We start from the raw sequence: 20535 nt of genomic DNA on the forward strand, positions 1-20535 counted from the left end.
AACGGTTTCTTTTCCCCGCTCCTTTATTTCATGATTAGTTTCATAATCTCCAATAAAACAGCGTGAAGTGCTACACCCTTTCCCAACAAAACGGGTCATCACTCCCGGTTAACGCTTCCAGCATGACGCCCTGCATTCCGCCAGTACCTAGCCCGTACTCGCAGGACGTGCGTGCACGTTCGCGGAAGGGGCCGGGGGGTGCGCGGGGTCCCCCCGGGTCCACGCCGTCCCCGCGGGCGGGCGCCAGGCACCCCCGCGCACGGCCCTGCGGGCCGCAGGGCGCTCGCGTGCCCCGGCCGGCCGCCCCCGCCTGCCCGCGCACCCGCCCGGCGCGTCCTCCGCCGTGGGAGCCCACGGGGGACGCGCCGCCCGCGCGCAGAGCGCACCCGCCGCCGCGCTGCTGCGCCCGCAGAGTTGCAGAGAGAGTCCCTGCCTCCCTCAGCCCCTCTTCCCGGCTGGATGGAGCCCAGACTCCAGAGGAGGAAAGTGTGCGAAACTGCAACTGAGTGGCGTTGTTGCGCCGGCAGCGGAGGCTGCGTCCCCTGCACGCAGAGTGGGAGCGGAGCTGGGGAAGCAGCTGGAAAATGCCCAGAAATACTTTCACAGCGGTCAAGCCCGGAGATCCCTGACTCCCCTCCTTCCCTCCCCCGCCCCCGCCCCGCTGGCCCCATGGCCTGGCACCCCGCGTAGCCCGGCCCGCGGGCGCGGGGGTGTGCGTGTGCGAGAGAGTGTGTGTGTGTGTGTGTGTGTGTGTGCGTGTGTGTGTGTGCCGCACCTGCCGGGCGATGCCAGCGGCCGGGCTGCCCGCCGGGGCTGCGCCGCGGCTCGCTCTCCCCGCCGCCGCCGCCGCCGGCCGCCGCCGCTGCCTGCGCTGGGCATGTCTCTGGGGCCGGCGGGGCCCCGGCTCCCTCCGCTCCTCGGCTTATGGACGGCGGCAGCGGCAGCAGCAGCGCTAGCAAGCAAGCCAGCAAGCAACCTGCACCAGGACTGCGCGGAGGAGTGGGAGCCCGCGATGCTTTGGCCTCAGTACTTTTCCTTAGCCTGTCTGGCTAACCAGGGCCATTGCTGCCGCCGCTGCTGCTGCTAGACACACAACACACACCAACATCAGGAGGGGGAAAAGTAAGGGAGAGAGGAGAAAAAAAAAAAAAATCCCAGGAAGATGGCGCCCACCAAGCCAAGCTTTCAGCAGGATCCTTCCAGGCGAGAACGGTAACACTTTCTCTTTATTGAACCTGCAGCAGCAGCAGCCGCAGCAGCGCCGGGCCGGGCCGTGCCGCCGCCGCCGGGGGCCGGGGCTGGCTGCCATGCCGGGGTGGGGGGACCTGCCGCCGGCACCCGCTGCTCGCACAGCCGGGCACCGGGAGTTCCTCCTAGTGCGTACCGCCAGCTGCACGCACACACACACACACACGCGCGCACACACACAGACACAAACACACACAGGGCGAGCCGCGCAGCAGCAGCCCCGCTCCGGCAGCCGCACCGCCGCGGCTTGCCGGAGCCGGTGCTTGGCGGGGCGCGTTGGCGAGCGGGCGTGTGTGTGTGTGTGCGTGTGTGTGCGTGCGTGTGTGTGCGTGCGTGTGTGTGTGTGTGTGTGTGTGTGTGCGCGGAGGCGGGAGGCCCCCCCGGGCGGCCCCCGCCGCTCGGCGGCCCCGGGTGCGGCGGGGCGCCGCGCCAGGCCCGGCTCGCCGGGCGGAGGGGCCGGCCCCGCCGGTGCGGTTCAAGTGCGGCTAGGCCGGAGCGGGGGGGCCGCGCCGCCAGCTGCGCCCGCGGGGCTGCCCGGCCCGGCCCGGCCCGGCCCCCCCGCCCCGTCGCCGCCGGGCGGGCCGCGGGTGCCGGCGCCCCCCGGGGTGGGCAGAGCGGAGCCGGTGCGCAGGCGGCGGGGAGGCGGTGCGGCGGTGCGCGGGGCCCGGGGAGGGAGGCGGGGGCCGGGAGGCGGGGGGGGTCGCGCTACCCCCCGTTCGCTTCGCGGCCCGCCGCCTGCCCCATATACTTTTGTTGGGGGAGAGGGCTTCCTATTAATCTGCTCTGCTGGTGACACGAATTGCCCGTAGCGGATTTGTTCTAGTAAAGTGAATCTTTCTAGAAGTGACTGGTAGGAAACAAGAGTACAAGTTCATGTGATGTTACTTTGTGATTCTTACAAAAGTATTCAAAGCTCCATTGCTACACTGCGACGAGATGTATGCCCAGAGGGAGAGCAGGCAGAGGGTTTGGGGTGGGCTTTTTTCCTCCCCTCCCCTTCGGCGTTACAAGTGAACTTGGGGTAGGGGGTGAGGAAGGTTCCTGGTTAGTTGTAAAAATGGAAATTAACATTTAGACAGCTTTTAAAAGTAGATGGATCATGTGTTACTCGGTTTATATTTCACAGCACAAGTCTGGAAAATGTTTAAACAAAAATAAAGTCTAGGGAATCAGGCTTATTTTAATCTTAATTTCAAACTTATATTTTTTAGTATGATCATCATTTCTAGTACAACTTCCAAGCCCCACAGATTTTATCTAAATAGCTATGCCATTTTTCCTCAGGAAGCAGACTGCCCAGTATCAGAAAACCATACATTTCATATTCACCACTGAAGTGTTAGTGCGGCTGTGTTAGATGCATTAGTATTAACTGTTGCACTTTGACAAGGCTATATTGATATGTAGCAGAATTTGGAGATACGTGTAATGGGAAAACAGTGCATCCTCAGAAGTCAATGACTTAACTTCCAGATTTTCATCTTCAACTATAAATATTTTTTAAAAATCTCCATTTCAGTGGCTGCAAAGGCGTTTCTACTGTGTTAATAACACTTACAGCAGCAGGCTTTTCTCCTGCAGAGTTCTTTGTTGGAAAAACAATTTGTATCAATAAGTCCTGTCCCCCCCCCCAACACACAATTCTGCTGTCGTCTTTCTGAGAATGGTACTATATTAGTGCTAAGTGTATTTGCCAGGATAGCTTCAGTAATCTCTCCAGCAGAAGCATATTTGTGTGCCATTTTGGGAATTTCTCTGAGATAGGAATCTTGAAGATAGAATTAATTTCTAGGGGAAACTTCATAGCCTGTGCATGAGTGCTTTCTTTATCACCTGTCTCCATTTGGCATTCGGAGAAGGTAAATCAAAGTGCTCGATTTGTTATTCTGCTCCACTTGAGAGCTGAACTAAATAACACTTGGTCTGAAATTCTGATTGAAGTTGTAGGAGGATATACTGTATTTAATTTAATGCCCTTTAATAGCATCTTCTTGTTCAGCTCTGATGCTGTCATTTTAAAGGTTGGATCGGAGTAGTTTTTCCCTGTAGGGAGTGGGAGGAGTAATCATTTCAGGGGAAAAGTAGTCTAAATTCCTAGAACACTAATAGCCACAAACTTGGCCTAGTGTCCAAGCAGTTGTTTTTGCCCTTAGGGTTCACTTTGTTATCACTCTTTACAATGCTCTGAACAGTTTAGGTATAAATATCACATGTAGAAGTTGATGACATTTTTTGTAGCAGAAATAACAGCAATCTGTTTGTTCTGTAAAAAAAAGTTTTGGAGATCGATCAGTGCTTCAATAAACAGGCACTCATGTACGTTTTATTAAAAGTTATGTAATGTGCTCCTGAAGTCTTGCATGTAACTGTTTATTTAAGCTGTCTTTGTACACATCCTTTCAGCTGTGTGCGCCAAGCTATTTGAAATACAGGCGCATATCAGTTACTTAAGGGGTTTTGCAGTCTCTTCTTAGTTACTACTTCAGTAACTAGTTCTCAAGATTAAGAATCCTGTAGGTGAACTTTGTGTATCTTCTTTGTTCAGTCTTCATTTCCACAATATTGAGGTAGATTGTGTTATATTTTTTCAAGCAAGAGGTTAGTGATTACAAAACAAATGTAAAAAGTAGTAGTCTCTGATGCAACCAAGCAGTTGAATTGTTTTGAAACTTTTTTTCACCTGTTTAGGTTTTTTAAAGAATGTTTGAAAAGCTACACACTTACATTTGTTTGATTTTCTTTTAAACTATGAGTGTTAGCAAATTTTACAGTTACAGTAGCAGTTTAGGGTTTTTCAATTGTGTGGATATATAACCAAGAAAATTTAATAGACAGAAGTGTCATGCATATGATATGCCAGCATTGATTTGTAAAGCATATCATAATATCAGAGTGCTATTGGTTTAAAGTGAAAGAGAAAAAAACCCTTTATTTTGGCATTTCTTTCTAGAGCATGAGCTTAAACATAGCAGTGATAAATGATGATATGCATTGTCTAACACTTGCTTTTATATAAATAGCTCCAGAAGATTGCTTAAATGATAATCGAAAATATGAAATAGGGTGGCCTTCATATCACAAGGCCAAGGGTCTACAAATGGAAAAACTGAAATAATGAAATATTTCCAAGGCAACAGACTGTCAACAAGAACAGTAATGCATGGGCATATCATAGAGCTACCAGAGAGGATATTAGATCTTATAGCTCTAGAGCCAGGAGTTATAATGACCTTTATTAAATAGAGCCCTCCCACATTACAACAATCTTTCCAATTTCTGATTTATGGATTAGCAGTCATACTACTCTTCATAATTTGAAACATTCTCCCACCATATTTGATTTGCTGCATTTTTCTCCACTGGAATCATACATTATTTAGAGCTTACATGAGAGTATTGATCAACAAAAGTTATATTACATATTTTCAGTAACTAATGGGATTCTGAATAACAAGGTTTTGTCTGCAGCACTGTTTCTACATTCTCTACAGCACAACTGTTTTTTTCTTACAAGTTATATCCAGTTAGCTTGTTTTGTACCAATTTAATGGCATTATATTCTAATGCTATATTATAAATAAGTTATAAATAATTAGAGAGTTTTGTTAACAGATTAATACAGCACCCAGAACCATAGGTATTTTTAAGAGAATATCAGGATATATTGTCAACATCCACCTCCTTTTACTAGTGTCTCAATTGAATTTCAGAGTCTAATATACTGGCAGTTTCAAATCACATTTGTTTGAAACTTGGCACACAAGTTGCCAGCCCAGATGGGAATTTTACTGCGAGAGTGATGTAAAACAGTTGTTGAAAATTGACATTCTAGGCATTAGTTTCATCAGCGTCCTTCCTAAAATGTACGATGTTTAAATAAATGTTTGTTTCATAAAACAATCTTTATAACAATACCCTCTTTATAGGAAAATGTATTCTAAGATAAGAATTTTGAATAACTGATACTGACCATGAAAACTAACTGTTACCATTTTATCAACATTTTGGGATTGATTCTGCTCCCATTGAGGTCAGTAAGATGAAGCTGTTTTACAAACATGACAGAATTTCATTTGATATCAATTAAGTAATTGGTTTTTTATAATTTAATCTTATGAGACCATTTCCTGAAATCTCATCTCATGTGAATAAACCTTACATTCAGTCAGTCCATCAGATTCATTTTATATTATTGTCACTAGTAGCTCTTGCAGGTGTAAAAGCACTTCATGTGAGATGAGATTTCAGCATTCGTCACGTTGTTTCAAAATGAATCAAGTGAACTTGTTCTGCAGGATGTCAGCCTGGAAATTTGTTTTTATATTTTAAACATAAGATATTTTTAAGGTACATAGCCAAGACTTTGCATTTTCACCCCAGTCATTTGTTTCTTTGGTTTGTTTGTTTGTTTGTTTATGCTTAATGTTTGGCTTCTTTTTTTTTTTTTTTAAAGAAGCTGCCAAAGATTTATAGCCATGAGAGGAAATGTTTTGAAAATTCATGTCATAATAATTGCATTTTTTCAGAAGAGGCAATTTCTTTCTATGTAATATTTATAAGGCTACTGCATGTTATCTTTAACATACAAAGTCCCGTTAGTGCGAATGAGGTGCGTGACTTTTTGTTTAATAGGACTTTGCATAATAAGGATAATTTGTAATAATATTGCATTTTGCTGCATAAGAAGATGTGCCATAGTAAGAATATAATGGTTGCTGCCATGTCTTATATGACTAGAGCATTGTTCTGTGACTAGCTCGAGCAGTAGTTTTGCAACACACAAAGTCCTAGTCAAATGAATAGGACTGTTGTGCCATTGATTTGAACACGACTTTGAGCAGTAAAAATATTCGTTAATTTTGTATGCTATAGTAGTATATTACACAGGACAAAGAAGGTACGGTAAGAGTAGGATAGTATTTGTGTCTGTAACTTGGCAGAACTGGACCCTGTCTTGGGGAGAATATTGAGTTGAAGTTGTACCTTTATCTTTAAAAAAGTCCCAAATGAAATTATGCATATAGTTAAAAGTATACTACAGAGACTCACAAGCAAGGATAAAAGTATTTTTACCATATAATTCAATAGATGTGAATTTGTTCTCAGTGAGATCGCAATGACAAACTTTAACGTACTTAGTGGGAGGAGGAGTGAACTTTGCATCTGTGTATTATTATAAAATGCCAAAATCTTGAGATTCTCAACTAAAAATGGAGCAGTCCTCAAGGAGATTCTGATCTCAGCCTGCTGCAGCTAGATACTGAGAGTTATGCCAGCCCTTACCCGGCACTCTGCATGCAGGTGACAGTCAGGTACACTAAAGAACAAGTGATATGTAAGCAAGAATTTGAAACGGATTACCAAAAGCAGAATTTTGAAGATTTGTTACAGGCTATTTTCCCAGCCTTTCTTATATGTTGCATTTCGGACTTTCACTTTTTGGTCATATCTTGTCATTTGCCTGTTCTAGGGAACTTCTCACTGATGTCATACAATGTCTGAAGAAGACTTTAATATTGAGTGTTTCTGTAGATATGTTTCTTTATATAGCTAAGTGTACTTCGAAAGGTCTGTAAACACAGTTCTACACGTTTTACTGATGAGATAGTTATGCACAAAACATTTTTGAGAACTAGCAGAAGTGGCAGAAGATGTCAATGTTAGCACTAGGAATAAAATTCCAGCCCCGGTTTTGACTGAGTATTCAAAGATCACCCTGCCTTCGTTAGAGGGATTTACATTTCTTTTACAGGCAAAACCTCCACTGAAATAAAGTGCTTTCAGAGAATGGCTTGATTGCAATTTAAAATTAGCTGTTAGCTTGATATATAATAGAAGTTCAACACTTACGTTAAATAATTTAAGTGGAAAAGTACTGTTCCATTACCTGCAGGCATGTTAGGTTTACATATGTATATAGTGAACTTACGGGATATAGCCTGAATAATATGTATGTATGTAATCTACAATAATGTCCCTGGGGCTTGGATTTTCTGAAGAGCCTATTGGATTTAGGCATCCAAGACATAACTGCATTTCAGTGAAATATGGGCACCTAAATCCTATAAGCCCCTTTTAAAATACTTGCCTGGGAATTTTGTCTCCAACAGGAATTTAGAACAGGCTTCATTACACATTACATTGTTTTAGACTGAATTTTATTGAGTAATAAATAGTCTTTGAACAGTCATTTTGGATTAAATCCTAAAGGGTTATAGTTTTGCTCGAATTTAGGCACAGAACTGATACAATTATATTATGATGGGGGGGATTTTTTTTCCTCTTGCTTACACGTCATGTTTGAAAGTCATGTGCAAATTCACATTTACGATCCGTTTACTCACAGCCTAGGCTTATATGAGTTAGGTGGCTCAGAATTGTCCTGCCAAAGCTGTAATTCATTTAGCAAAAGTATAACATACCAAAGTTTAAAAGAATGCTTGTTAGAAAGCTGTTTTTTCTTAGAGATGATGGGAGGCAGAATTTGTTACTTTGTGGGAAAAAAATGTAAGTGGGCAGTCTTCACAGGTCAAGGTTGAGGTCAATAGAACTGAGTGACTGAATCTGTACAGTGCAGCAGGATTAAAAAAGGAAAAAAAGTCTTAAAAAAGAGAATAGCTGCCAGTGGTACTTATCCTTCAACCTTCACAGCTGCAAAAAAAGTAGCTGATTTTATTTGTCTGACTATAGTTGGATGTAGGATTGGCATGTTTGCTTCACCTTTGCATAAATTACTAACAGTATGGACAGGAGGTTCTCAAAAAAACCTGCACTGTAAAAAAACAAAACTGTTTTCTCTTGGTAAGTAACAAATAGAAGATGAACATAAACAGAGAAACAAACGCTTTGGGCTAATTTATTTATTCATTCTTGCTGAGTTACTGTTCAGTTTTGCAACAAAACTTGCATTTCTTGTGGCAAATCAAAAGTACAGTAATTTTTTTCAATGGCTGAATGAGCTAGATAAATAGTACTCAAGTAGCAGTGTTTGAAGGATCCAAGTAGTTTACTAAAGTATCTTAATTAATTGGATGTTCACTTTAATAGTGAGGTTTCCTGTTTGTAGGTAGTGCTTTGTAACAAGAACATATATTTGATCCGTAAATGATATATATGATTTCAGAAGGCCCATTTTTATTCAAGATCTATTTTTACTAAACAACTGTTTTGGATTAACAAACAAAAAGAAAGAAATGGAGGTGACAGAAATACAGACTTCAGATGAGAAGCATGATAGAAAAGATACAGCAGATTCCAGATCTTTCAAACATATATGCTGTTCCTTTTATCAGTCACTCTACTTACACTCAAATTTCGAAATTAAGAGGTGCCGTCTTTCCTTTTATTCCTTTGCTAACAGGAAGAAAAATGCTTCGCTACAGAATTGCGACTTGGAAACTGTTATTCCATGTTTTTTGAGGGCAGTTTTTCAAATTTTGTTTTTGTATCACTTCTGAAGACCACAACAGGAGACTGCAGGATGTAGCAAACACTGCAAATCCCCAATTCTTCCCCCAAAAATGATTTGACATACTGAATGTGCATCTTTAGGAACATCCAATATTTAGACTCTGGATTTAGGAATCCTTTCGGAGTGATGATTTTTTTTTGTTCTTGTTCCTTAATGGTTTTGTGATACTACTGCAAAGAAGCATTTAAGTCCTTGTGGCAATTATCATATTTTACAATACTTGTTCAGTTCAAATAGGAACAAAACCCAAAATGATTAAGGGAAAAAGTGTCTTTTAACTGACAGAGAATGGCAGACTATTCCACCTGAAAAGCAAAATTAGAATTCTTCTATGTTTATTCTGCTTGTTAATAACTGTGAGGAAAACTTTAAAAGATTTTCCACTGACTTGTATACATGTATACTGCGAAGTGTAGGCATATGTTGTATGTTAGATAGACACAGTATATGTATTTGCTTGAAAGGAAATAATGCTAGCTGATTGTCTTCAGCAAGCTATGAATGTCTTACTTTAGATAAAGTTAAATGTAAATACATGCACTGGAATGGCGATTTTTTTTCCTCTAATGCTGTGAGGGAAAAGTAGGCTCATCCTTTTTTTTGCACATTTTTATTGTTCTGTGTAAATGTAATTTGTTAATCCTGTGAAATTTGTCATAGATAAATTTGCTTGGATTATCTTGTCACCACCGTATCTGCATTCTTTTTGTTCATTGCTTATTCATAATTTAACAGTCTGGCAGTGAGCCTTTTTGGGATGCTCACAAAAGATATATGACCTCTACCAGCTGCTACTATAACCTGCAGAATGCACAGCAAGACATTAGAAACGTGAGGATTCCTCTACTGATTAAAGTGCTCTTCATTTAAACAGTCTGTTCATAAGAATCTCAGGAATCTTTGTGGATAGCAGTTTTGATTTTTCTTTTCTCACAAAATTAGTTCTAACATTTTTTTTTTCCCGAGTGGGAAAACTAACATTGAATCTTAAGATGGTGGTGCTTTGCTTTCAGATGGACTAATGGAAATTAAATCCCTCATTATATATGCATATGTATACATAAGTGTGCATGTACATATACACATTTGCATATATCTCTACCTATCTCTACCTATGCATGTGTATATATATATGTATACATTTCCTGCAATTTTATAGTGGGAGAAATTACAGCGCATGTGTGTTATTTTAAAACTGTATCTTCTATTAGGATATTTTTCAGCACATATTATTATCCAGTACTAATTTACAGAAGAGTTGTCTGATTTAACCCTGCTTTAGCCCAGCATCTTACAGATTGTATTGTGTAAATACTCGATATTATACAGTACACAAAAGACATTAAATAGAATGTTACTTGAAGTGTAACAACATTTTAGATTTTCATTATTCTCCCGACTCAGTTTAGCATATAAATTTTTTCCCCTTTTTACTTTTTTTTCTTCTTATCTGCAGATCAGCTTGTGAGTAATGGCTAGTTTTTACCTCCCCTTTGTGCTGGCACATGATTATAGTTCAAAATAATTCATTGCTAATCCATGCAGTATTGGTTCATCTCCATCACTCTGTTTTGTGATTAGAGCCTCAGGCCTGTAAGAACATCCTTCTGCACAGTTTTCTATCCTGATTTTCTTTGACTGCGACCCATATTTTAAATAGTTCTGTCATTACTGTTCACCTACCAATCCTTCTGCATTTTTCAAAAATATATCAATTGGAAGAAATTAAGATTTTGGTGGGATTATTTTTCAAGGGTTTATGAAAAATATTTGTTTTCCACTGCAGTAAGTCTCCAGCAGTGGTGTATACAGGTCTTGGTTCATCTCAGCTGATGATGGAAATATGACTTGAGTTTCTCATTTTTCCTTAGCAGTCTGAATTTCCTGTGTACTTATTTACATTAGGTGCCTCAAGAAGTCCAGGATCTTAAAAAGAAACACTGTGTCTTTTTGAAACAGACTATAGTAGAACAGGAATTACAGTCTTGTCATTTTTAACACAACATTTCAAACAGAGCTGGTGTAGAATAAAGCTGACGGAGGAACTTTTAAAATATATAGGGCCTGATCCTACTATGATCACTCTGGTTGAAGTCACTGTTTATTGGGTCAGATATGAACTGATATGACGTTAGAGCTGGGCTTATATGATATAATGATATCATACCTTGATCAGATTTAAATTTAATATTTCCAGATTATGAAGCAAATCCATCATTTTATTTCACATCAAATAATGCTAGTTTTATGAGAAGGTCATCTAAAAGATTTTTCAAGACTTTGTTTCAGCATTGAGTAGTCCTGTGTTCCTTTTAATAATTACTTTCATCTCATTGTAGCCGTGTGTTTGAAAGTGTAGGTCAATAAGGATGATCGCATTCAGAATTTCATGATCTGTGTAGTGGAACAAATTGAAAGCAAAGCCTGTATCAATCACTGTGAAGGGAGGGTTAATTGTTACTGCTTCTCAAGCCTCTGGACAGATAAACCAGTAATGAAATACTTATTGCTCTGATATGTGAATGGTTAAGGATGAAACAATGGAAACAGAAGCAGTCTTCAAAGATAACAAAAATAGCAAAGAAAAAAGAATAATCTGGACTAAAGTAAGATACTCTATATGCTGTGTATTAACATTTTAAAAGTAGGGTTTTTTTAATCTAATATAGCCTTCTAGTAATGATGTAAGACAGCAGAATGTATTAGGTTTCTAAAGTGAATATAAAATATGAATTTAAAAGCTTTTATTATGCAAACAAGTTAAAATGGTTTACAGGAAATCTGGACCTTAGGTAAAAGTAACATTTCTAGCATTAAGTGTTTTCTTTTCTTTTATTTTCTTTGTTTTTCATTTGTGGTACCGTTAAGTGTTTTTTTTTCTTTTTTCTTTAAAAGCACAGCTGTATTTACTAAATCGAGTATGTTTTGTTTTCTTGTGAAGTCGTTTTACAGCATTTCGTCTACAGCCAACCAGGACTCTAACGGAGTGTTTAAAGATAGAAGCAGCACAATAAATATGAGTGCAAAAACAAATTATGATATTACAGTAAACATTTAACTATTTCTAGAATGTGAACTTAACATTTTAAACATCTGTTAGTTACTTATATGTTGAAATATATGCAAAAATATTTAGCCAAATTGAAGTCTTAGGCCCATGACAATCATCTCAACACAGTGGGTAGTTCTGAAAATTAATGAGAATGATAATACTGTAAAGACTGTTCCAGAGTTTGCCCAAATTCATTATCTAAGACTCTTGTTAAGAACATCTCAAAGAATTTTAACCAGGAAAATATATTAATGGTTCAAAAGCATTTTTCAAAACGGTGATTTATAAAAGTATAATGGAATTATATATGCAAGAGCTATAGTTAGAGACACAAATAACACAGGAGCAGCACATTATGAAGGAACGTTTTCCAATAGCTAGGGTACTTGGCTTTGATTTTGTCCATAGGTGTCAAGCTTTCCTTATCGATTTATATTTTGGGACAGAGGAAATGAAAAAGTGAAGGCAACTTACAAAAAAATATATTTTTGACTCTTTGTTAGTTACTTAATGAGGCCTATAGCTGCTTAAAAGCTAAGTAAAGTAATTAATAATTTTAGAACTGGTGTAAACGTCTTTTAGACAATCAAAAAGCACTTTTAGGAGGAAGGGTGATGAGACACGTCTTTAGATTTCTCTTCAGAATGTTAAGAATTTCCTGTTGCCTGTTTCCTGATGGGATTGACGCAGCTGTGTATCATATGGAATGAAAGAGGAACCGAGTGCCTGACTTTGTTTTATGCAAGTCCTTTATTTAAGAAAATGTATGTGTTGATTTTGCCTTTTTTTAACAGATCACTGATATGAATGCTATACACAAAATTATCCAAGTGGGAGCTAATTATAATTAATTTATCTATTTTCTAAGGGACAGAAAATTTTAATAACTGAAGTATATTAGTTAAGAATGCGGGTTTTTTTCTTTTTTTTTCTGTGTACAATGAAAAAGAAAGCAGAATGTTTGGAAGATTACTATGTCATTTCCATTTGTATTTTCAGAAGTCATTGATATATAGAAGCATGTGTGAGTATGTGTATGTGCATGTGTAATCGGAAAACAAATCAGTTTATAGAGTTTCTTACTCATTTTGGCTGTTGTGCAATCTGTAGCGTATCTACAAAACAGTTTTCATGGGAGATGTAAACGCAAAATAGAGAGGAATGGGAGGATTCAAAATAATTTTTAAACAGTAATTTTGATCTAGACTGTCCCAATTCATGGACAGATTCTTTGAAGAGAATTCAGAATGGGAAACTGTATTAATTACATTTTTCAGTAATTTCTTTATATGGTGAGAGAAAGCTTAGCAGAAGGTGGCTAACCTGGTTAACTGATCTGGGAATGGGTGAGGAAAAGGAGATGCGGATCCGTAGCAGTGGGGCCACCCTTCCGCTTGTAGCCCAGTTCCTGGTAGAGTCAGGAGCTGTGTTTCATAAAGTTGTGTAATACTCAGTTCCAGTTGGATTTCATACTACCTCAGTCAGTGTTAACTTCTGCTCAGAAGGCTGTATAAGGCAAATTCAGTTGCTATACAAAAAGCCCTGGGCATTGCAATCACATGGGTAAATCAGCTTCTTAGCATCATGCTGTAGCCCTATGCTGTGAAAGCAGAAGCAAACACAAATGCAGAGTGTATTGCAGTGATGGGCAGTAGTGCTAAGGGCATGTTAAAAGGCAGAGCAGAGGCATATGTTACTAAGTGGGGTGATCCCATTGGGTCGCTTCTGAGACTGTCTCTCCATGCAAGATATGGACTTCTAAATCATTATGCGAATTGCACTTTAAATCTTAAGTTTTGATCCTCTCAACCGTCAATCAGCTGTGAAAACAGTTGACCATGTCCCTGGTCTTTTTGCCCTGTGACTTCTTGGCAAATGTCCTCTTTCTGCTGTCTTTGGATACTTTGATCACTTCTTCAGTGCATCCTTTGGAGGATCTTTCTCATTCACTATCCAGCTTTGTGTGGGAGTTCTGCAACGTGTTGTCTCTCAGCCGCCCCCTTTTTTTTCCTCATTCTGCTCTTCATCTTTGCATAATCTTATGTTGAAACACAATTCAAATATCATCTCTTTGCAGGTGATTCATAGGCTCATGGTATTTCTACCTCAATGAAAATGTAGTCTTGCTTCTCTGTCAGCTTCTCCTTTATTGCCTAGCTTAGACTCCCTTAGTCAAAACAGATCTCCTAGAGTTCTTTCCAAGCCCTCCATCTACTTTTCGGGATAACACTGTCATACTGCCTGTTAGGACAGGTCTGTAATTTGGCAGTCTCACTTATACAGACTTCTCCTTCGTAGCTTAGCAATTAAAAAGGCAAGTAGAATATTTGGTATTATTAGGAAAGAAATAGAAAAACAAACAGAAAACATGAACATTGATATAATTATGCCAGTCTATAAATCCACAGTGTGTGCAGTCTATGTATTGTGTGTACTTTTGTTATCATAATTTCAAAAAGGTAATGTGGTTTGAGAGAAGGGCATGAAGGCTGATGAGATATACGGAAGGAGTTTTGTCAGAGGAAAAGTTAAATAAAGTAAAATACTTAATCTCGGAAAAGAGTTGACTGAGAAGAATCAGCTATAACACCATGCAAGGCCTCAAGAAGGCAATCAGGGAACAATTATTCATTAACTAATATTATGAGAACAAGGAAACATCCTGTGTAGTTCTCAGGAAACAGTTTTAAAACATTTAACAGAAGTTGGGGGTTTTTTTTTGTTGTTTTGGGGGCTTCTTCTGTGCTCCCCCTCTCCCCCCAACATAACATGCAATTGAATAGTGGAATTCCTTGCCAAAGGGTGTTTTAGAGGTCAAAATATGAACAGGTTCAAAAATGGATCAGGCATTACTCTATTATGTCTCTGAGGAGCTATTAAATGTGGCCGTGATGATGCAACTCAACTTCAGGAAGTTTTTACACAGCTGACTGCTGGATGCTGACATGGGGTACCATGGAAAGGAACACTCTTTCTGTGCTATATTTTTTTTTACTGACCTAGTATAACTGTTCTGTTTTGTTCTTAAGTTCTTTGCATTTGGTCTACATCTAAGTCTCGTGGGCTTTTCCTGCCTAATATCCTGCTGTATGTGTTTTCCTGCCTACTCTTCAGTTAAATGCTCATCCTCACTACCATCGATTATTCTTTCTCCAGTCATATCTGTCCAGAATCCCCTTACTGAAATAATTTTCAGCATGACAGACTGTCACTCTGACCATGTCTTTTTATACGCCGACTGGCCTTCCTTCTCTGGTGCATGAAATATTAGTAACTTGCCCTAAGTTCAAAACCTTCTTCACCCATCTGTGTTTTACCGTTTCTCTTTGTCAAGGTTTTCCTTCAAGTTATAAGACCAGCCCTGTCACCCATTTACTATATTTGCAAACACGCATTTGTTTGATACCTTATGCTTGGACTAGTACTCCTTTGTAACCTCACCTTTTGAGTTCGTCTCTTTTCCCAAGGTGTTCCTTACCTGAAATGCCTACAAAAGCATGACACCATCAAGCTACTTCTAACAAGATATCACGTCTTGTGATGCTAGCTGCTGTTGCCTTATTGCTTCTAAATAGTTTCCTGGCTCTTATCTGATACTTGCACTGTAAGATTTTGGGGGCTAGGGACAGGATTTTTTTCTTTTGTCACTTGGTTACCTCATAGATGTGTTAGTACTACAGTTAGTGCTGCTAATCTGAATATTTTTGTCAATAAAAAAATATTTCATGTATTACCAATCTCTGTTTTTCTGTGTGCTTGGTTGATCGGGGATACTGAGTGCCTGTAAGAAGAAGTGATGTCTTTTAAGTGGGTTGGGGTGTGAAAAGCTTTTATGAATTTCAGAGGAGATGGGACAAATTAATGGCTGAGAAATCCACTGAATGTTACTAAATACAGATCTATCTGAGGAAGTGCCTGCACTGAAAATGATTGGAGTCTGTGGGTGTATATCATAATGCTGTCGCTGTTTTTATGTTGTTCCTTGCAACTGCTTTTGGGGATTGTTGGAGGTGGGATACAGGAAACACTGGTCTGACCCAGTACGCCTGTTCTTACATTGTTGTGTAGGATGTTTCTGGAAGCTGTAGCAAGTCTCTTCGGTGATTCTCTCTCTTGGAAAACTGTTGGAGAAAATGGCCTCAGCTAAGTAGTTCTGGCTAGTGTTATTTTCAGCACATTTCATGAATGGATATGAGATGTGTCACAGCTTAATTACACTGCTCCATAATGTATTTTTGTCTCATGTTGATATGACTAAGAAAGACCTTATTGGGAATGTATGGACAAGGCGTGATACCATATGATGCCTTGAAAAAATAAAAAAGAAGAGTCCCTGCTTTGAAGAGTTCATAATTTTAATTGCTGTTTATTTTTCATTTGTTAGAAAGGGTTTTCTGTAACATAGCAGTTAATTTTACACTCGTATTTGAAGTTTGATTTTTTTACCGTCAAGCAAAGTGCATATTAAACAGGCTGAATTCAGTAAAATTAAATGCTTGGATATTATTTTGCTTGGTGAAACCCCAATGGCCTAAAATTAATTGCGGTGATGACTTGAACGTTGCAATGAACACGTGTGAACGTCAATGTGTATCATACTTTTAAACTGGGATGCAATCTATTTTATACGTGCTAACAGTAAACAAAACCAACTAGTAGTGATATGGACATTAGTTTAAAGGGCATATAGTCAAAGTATATAGTGATAACTTTTGTCAAAGGTATGTAATATCAGTCCCTGTATAATTCCTGTATTTATGTTATTTTTGGAGAAAGAACTGATTCATAGTAACTGTTTTCATAAATATGTAAGTTTGCATACTAGCAGAGATAGATTATAGTGTGTGTAAATTTAATTAATTATATACACAAGTATTTGAAATCACATTTTGCTGTTATATCAGTGTAGACTTGGCACTATTAGAAAGGCTTCGGATTTATTGAGGTAGCAGCAGGTATACAGTTCGCATTTCTTAAGTTCCTCTAGCTTGAAATAATTCCTCTCGTGTTGATTTGTTTAAGGAAGGGGAGGGGAAAAAGAAATTGATTGTGGAATGCTGTTCATCGGAAGGTTGATATCCATACCTGATTGTATAATGAAGATCTGATAAGCAGATCTTGAATCAGGAGGAGAGATATGGAGAGTTCCAGGAGGTCACATTTCCTAGGACCTTGAGAGGGAAAATGGTACTGGTGTTCTAGAAAAACATTGTACTAATATTTCTGTGTACTAATATCACTTCTGAATGAGCTAAATACAACTCAGAAGCCTAAAGGAATGTTTTGGAAGGAGAGTGAAAGGAAGCTTGATTTGTTCCACAGCATATTTGGGAAGAGGAGGAAACAGCCTGATTTATTTTCAGGTTTGAATGTGTATCACAGTCTTGATCAGGGCCTGGGTTTACCATATGATGTCATGAGGGGCTTCAGCTATGACTTGCTTCGAATCACAGAATAGCTGAGGTTGGCAGCGACCTCTGGAGATCATCTAGTCCAACCCCCCCTGCTGAAGCAGGGTCAGCTAGAGCAGATTGTCCAGGACTGTGTCCAGTTAGGTTTTGAATATCTCCATGGATGGAAATTCCGCAATGTCCCTGACCAGCTTGTAGTGTTTGACTACCTCATGACAAAAAAGGTTTTCCTAATATTTAATAGGAGTTTGCTGCATTTCAGCTTGTGTCTTTGCCTCTTGTCCTACAACTGTACACCTCTGCAAAGGGTCTGGCTCCATCTTCTTTGTAATGTTCCACTAGGTAGCTGTAGACAGAAATGAGAGGTCTCTTTCACCTGCTGTTCTTACGTCTTGTTGTGGTTTAGCCCCAGAAACCCCAAAACCAGGACACAGCTGAACAAGCCCAGTTCTCTCAGCCTCTCCTGGTGCATTATGTGGTGCAGTCCTCTATGTATCTTGGTGGCTTTGTGCAGTGGCTTGCTCCAGTATGTCCCTGTACTTCTTGTACTGGAGAGCCCCAAACTGGACTCGGTACTCCTGATGCAATCTCACAAGTGTTGGAAAGAGCGGGGCACCTGCTGCGTACAGTCTAGTTAGTCTAGCTCAGTATGCAGTTGGCCTTCTTTGCTGCAAGGCTGCACACTGATAAGGTCCACCACAGTCCTGAGATCTGAGGTTTCTTGTCGAGCAGACCAACTCTAAAATTGTAGAGCCTTCCAATAGGAAACACTAATTTTATGGATGTTAGTGGAATACAGTCAATCTGAATGTGAACTTTGCAACAAAAATATTAAGGACAGGTCAGTAACAGCAGTGATTTTGGGTGGCTGAACAAGCCCTGATTAAAGGATACACCATGGCAGATGGTCAATCTTCAGCTGTGATCAAGTTTGTTATATCTGGTACTGAATATTGTGATTCAGGAATTGTATACTGAGTTTAAGGGATAGAAATTCACCTGCAATGAAACAGTGGGAGTCAATATCTAGGACAGAAAGATTGAATCAGATTCTTTTAAAATGTTGGGGATCATAATAGATACTAAGATTATGGCTGTAGCACAGTCCATAGGTAATGAGCATCAGTTATTTTCTAGGGGGAAAAATCCCAGGATGTTACTAACCAGGAGTCTTGTTTTATATCCAAAATGATGCAAAATTATTCTGGGAACTGTGGAATTCTGCTTGTTCCTCTTATAGTTAACATTGTGGACAGGATTAATCAGAAATGGAAGCATGCTACAGACATTCATTAGCATCAATGGTTCAGGCTGAAATTAGTGTCTGCGTTTTTGTTTTTTTTTTTTTTTTTTAATTGCTCATAAGCTGTGCCTTGAGCATCAATAGGTCTCCTGCCACTTGGGATTTTTTTATAGTTGTTACATGTATATCCCTAGCTATTCTGGAAGAAACCAAGGAAGTCAGTTCTATATTGCAGGCGATAGGTAATTTGACATAAGTGAGAATTTCTCAGAGGTCCACTGACACTGGATCTTGATAAAGGAGATGCTGGAAATGGACAATTAACAGTAGGAAGAAAAGTTTTACTTCCATAAGAAATGGGTACATGAGAAAACTGCAAATAACTTTTAAAAACTCATGAAAGTTGCGGCTAGTGGCATTTGGGTTAGCTATGTCTGATGTGTCTCTAAGAGATATGCGATGCTTCAAGAATGGAAAAAATAAGATTAAATATTAAAATTTCCCTTCATGGTGCAGGAATGTTTTACATCACGTTGGCAGTGTAGAAATGCACAAAATAAAGTGGAGTGGATGAATAATTTTCAACAACTGCTTCTGGACGTTAAAAAAGAGCTCCTGTGAACATCCAGCACTTCAAAGCCTGATTTTTCAACCAGTGTTGCATCTCATCTTGATGCCTATTATTGACCTGGAAACAGTATTATTACAGGAAAAGAAATCCTTGTGCTGTGGGAGCAGCAAGCTGCTGAAGAAATGCTTACTGCTTAAATGGGCAGCACAGAGTCTCAAATATTATTTATAAGGGGAGCATTTTGTTCTTGAAGTGGATCATAAAGGATTACACTGGCTGCAGAACATGAAAGACCACTACTCATATAATTAGGCGGTGTTTTACTCTGCAGTCATATGATTTCACTTTTCAGCAGAAAACATGTTGTAACGCTTGCCTGTCTGGTGCTTGTTTCTGTCCTTACAGTTGAAGCACTGTGCTTGTGTGTGGGAGGGCAGAGGGCTGAAAAGAAAGAAAGAAATTCTCAGGGCAAGCTGACCTTGGTGAATAAGGAAATGTCTTCATGAAGAAGAGACAGTGTTTACTAAGGGTCTGGACTTCTTCATTTGTGGAGCAGAGGATCCCAGATGGAATCCCTGACGTGAAGAGTTACCTTCTTCTAAGTAAAAGTATTACGGAGTATTACAGAGTTGTCCAGAGCTGCACAGCTTTTTCTAGAAGGACCAGATCAGAGGTACTGAAGATTGATTCCTGTAACCTGATGGCTGGATTGAGGGTAGAAAGGGAAGGTCTTTTGAGCTGCAGAAAGGAAGAAAGGAATGTTAGTGTGGGTAGCATTTTGTCTGGAAAGCTTTTTAGCCTCTGGGTGGAATTATTCAGGGCTGTATATGGTGTGGACACTCCTCGCTTCTCCTCTTGATCCTCATGAGCAAAATATATCCAATGTATCATGACAAAGGCATATCTGGCCATGCAGTGAGAGTGCACATGCGCTTCAGGTGAGAGCTCAGAGGCTGTGTGCCTGTCTCTTTATGTGACAAGGTGGGCACATTAAGTGACCAGTGTGGGGGTCTACTTATTGCTCTCCCTGTTCTTAAGGAACCCCAGACATGGACAAGGACAAGGTTGTAGGTCAGTTGAATGGTTTGGTGAACCTGATTGCTGACCAAATATTGGATACTCTAAGCTCTCTTATTAAGGTGAAGGCAGGAGGCAAGATCAGACTTACTATGTTTTATCACAGAAGTATTCATTTGTAAAAAAGTGGAAACCAGGATTTGTAAAGTACTGCCTGTTTCTCCATCAAAGCAGTTGGTCAGAAGAAGGTGGGGGTGGCTGAGCAGGAGTTACTCTAGGAAGCAGAAGCAGGACAGAGTGCAAACAGGAGAACCAGGCCTTCAACACTCATTGGTGTCCAGCAGTTGCTGGTTTATAGATGATACTTTTCACTTTGGAAGGTAAAATATACTATAATCAAAAGCTGTAATAAGCACCTTTAAAAAGAAAAGAAAATTGGTGTGATTTCATGCTTTTCATGACTTTTAAATTGGAGGGAGAAACCTGAACTCTCTTACAGGCGACATTACAGGCCCAGCTCCC

At 40.0% G+C, this 20535-nt stretch overlaps 1 protein-coding gene across 6 annotated transcripts in view; it reads left to right on the plus strand.

The window, feature by feature from the left end:
* The first annotated feature begins 629 nt into the window (after window positions 1-629).
* The window catches only part of NPAS3 (neuronal PAS domain protein 3), a 625969-nt gene continuing 606063 nt past the window's right edge, over window positions 630-20535 (plus strand). For 4 of the 6 annotated variants that reach the window (XM_072865785.1, XM_072865787.1, XM_072865786.1 and 1 more), the window contains exon 1: window positions 630-1212. In XM_072865785.1, coding sequence (XP_072721886.1) covers window positions 1163-1212 — 50 coding nt within the window. In that variant the 5' untranslated portion in view covers window positions 630-1162. Of the gene's footprint in view, window positions 1213-12452; window positions 12536-20535 lie in introns of those variants that run through there. The other 2 variants (XM_072865790.1, XM_072865789.1) reach the window with 2 other exon arrangements.

This window comes from Ciconia boyciana, chromosome 6 (assembly GCF_034638445.1).
Source record: "Ciconia boyciana chromosome 6, ASM3463844v1, whole genome shotgun sequence".
NCBI lineage: Eukaryota > Metazoa > Chordata > Aves > Ciconiiformes > Ciconiidae > Ciconia > Ciconia boyciana.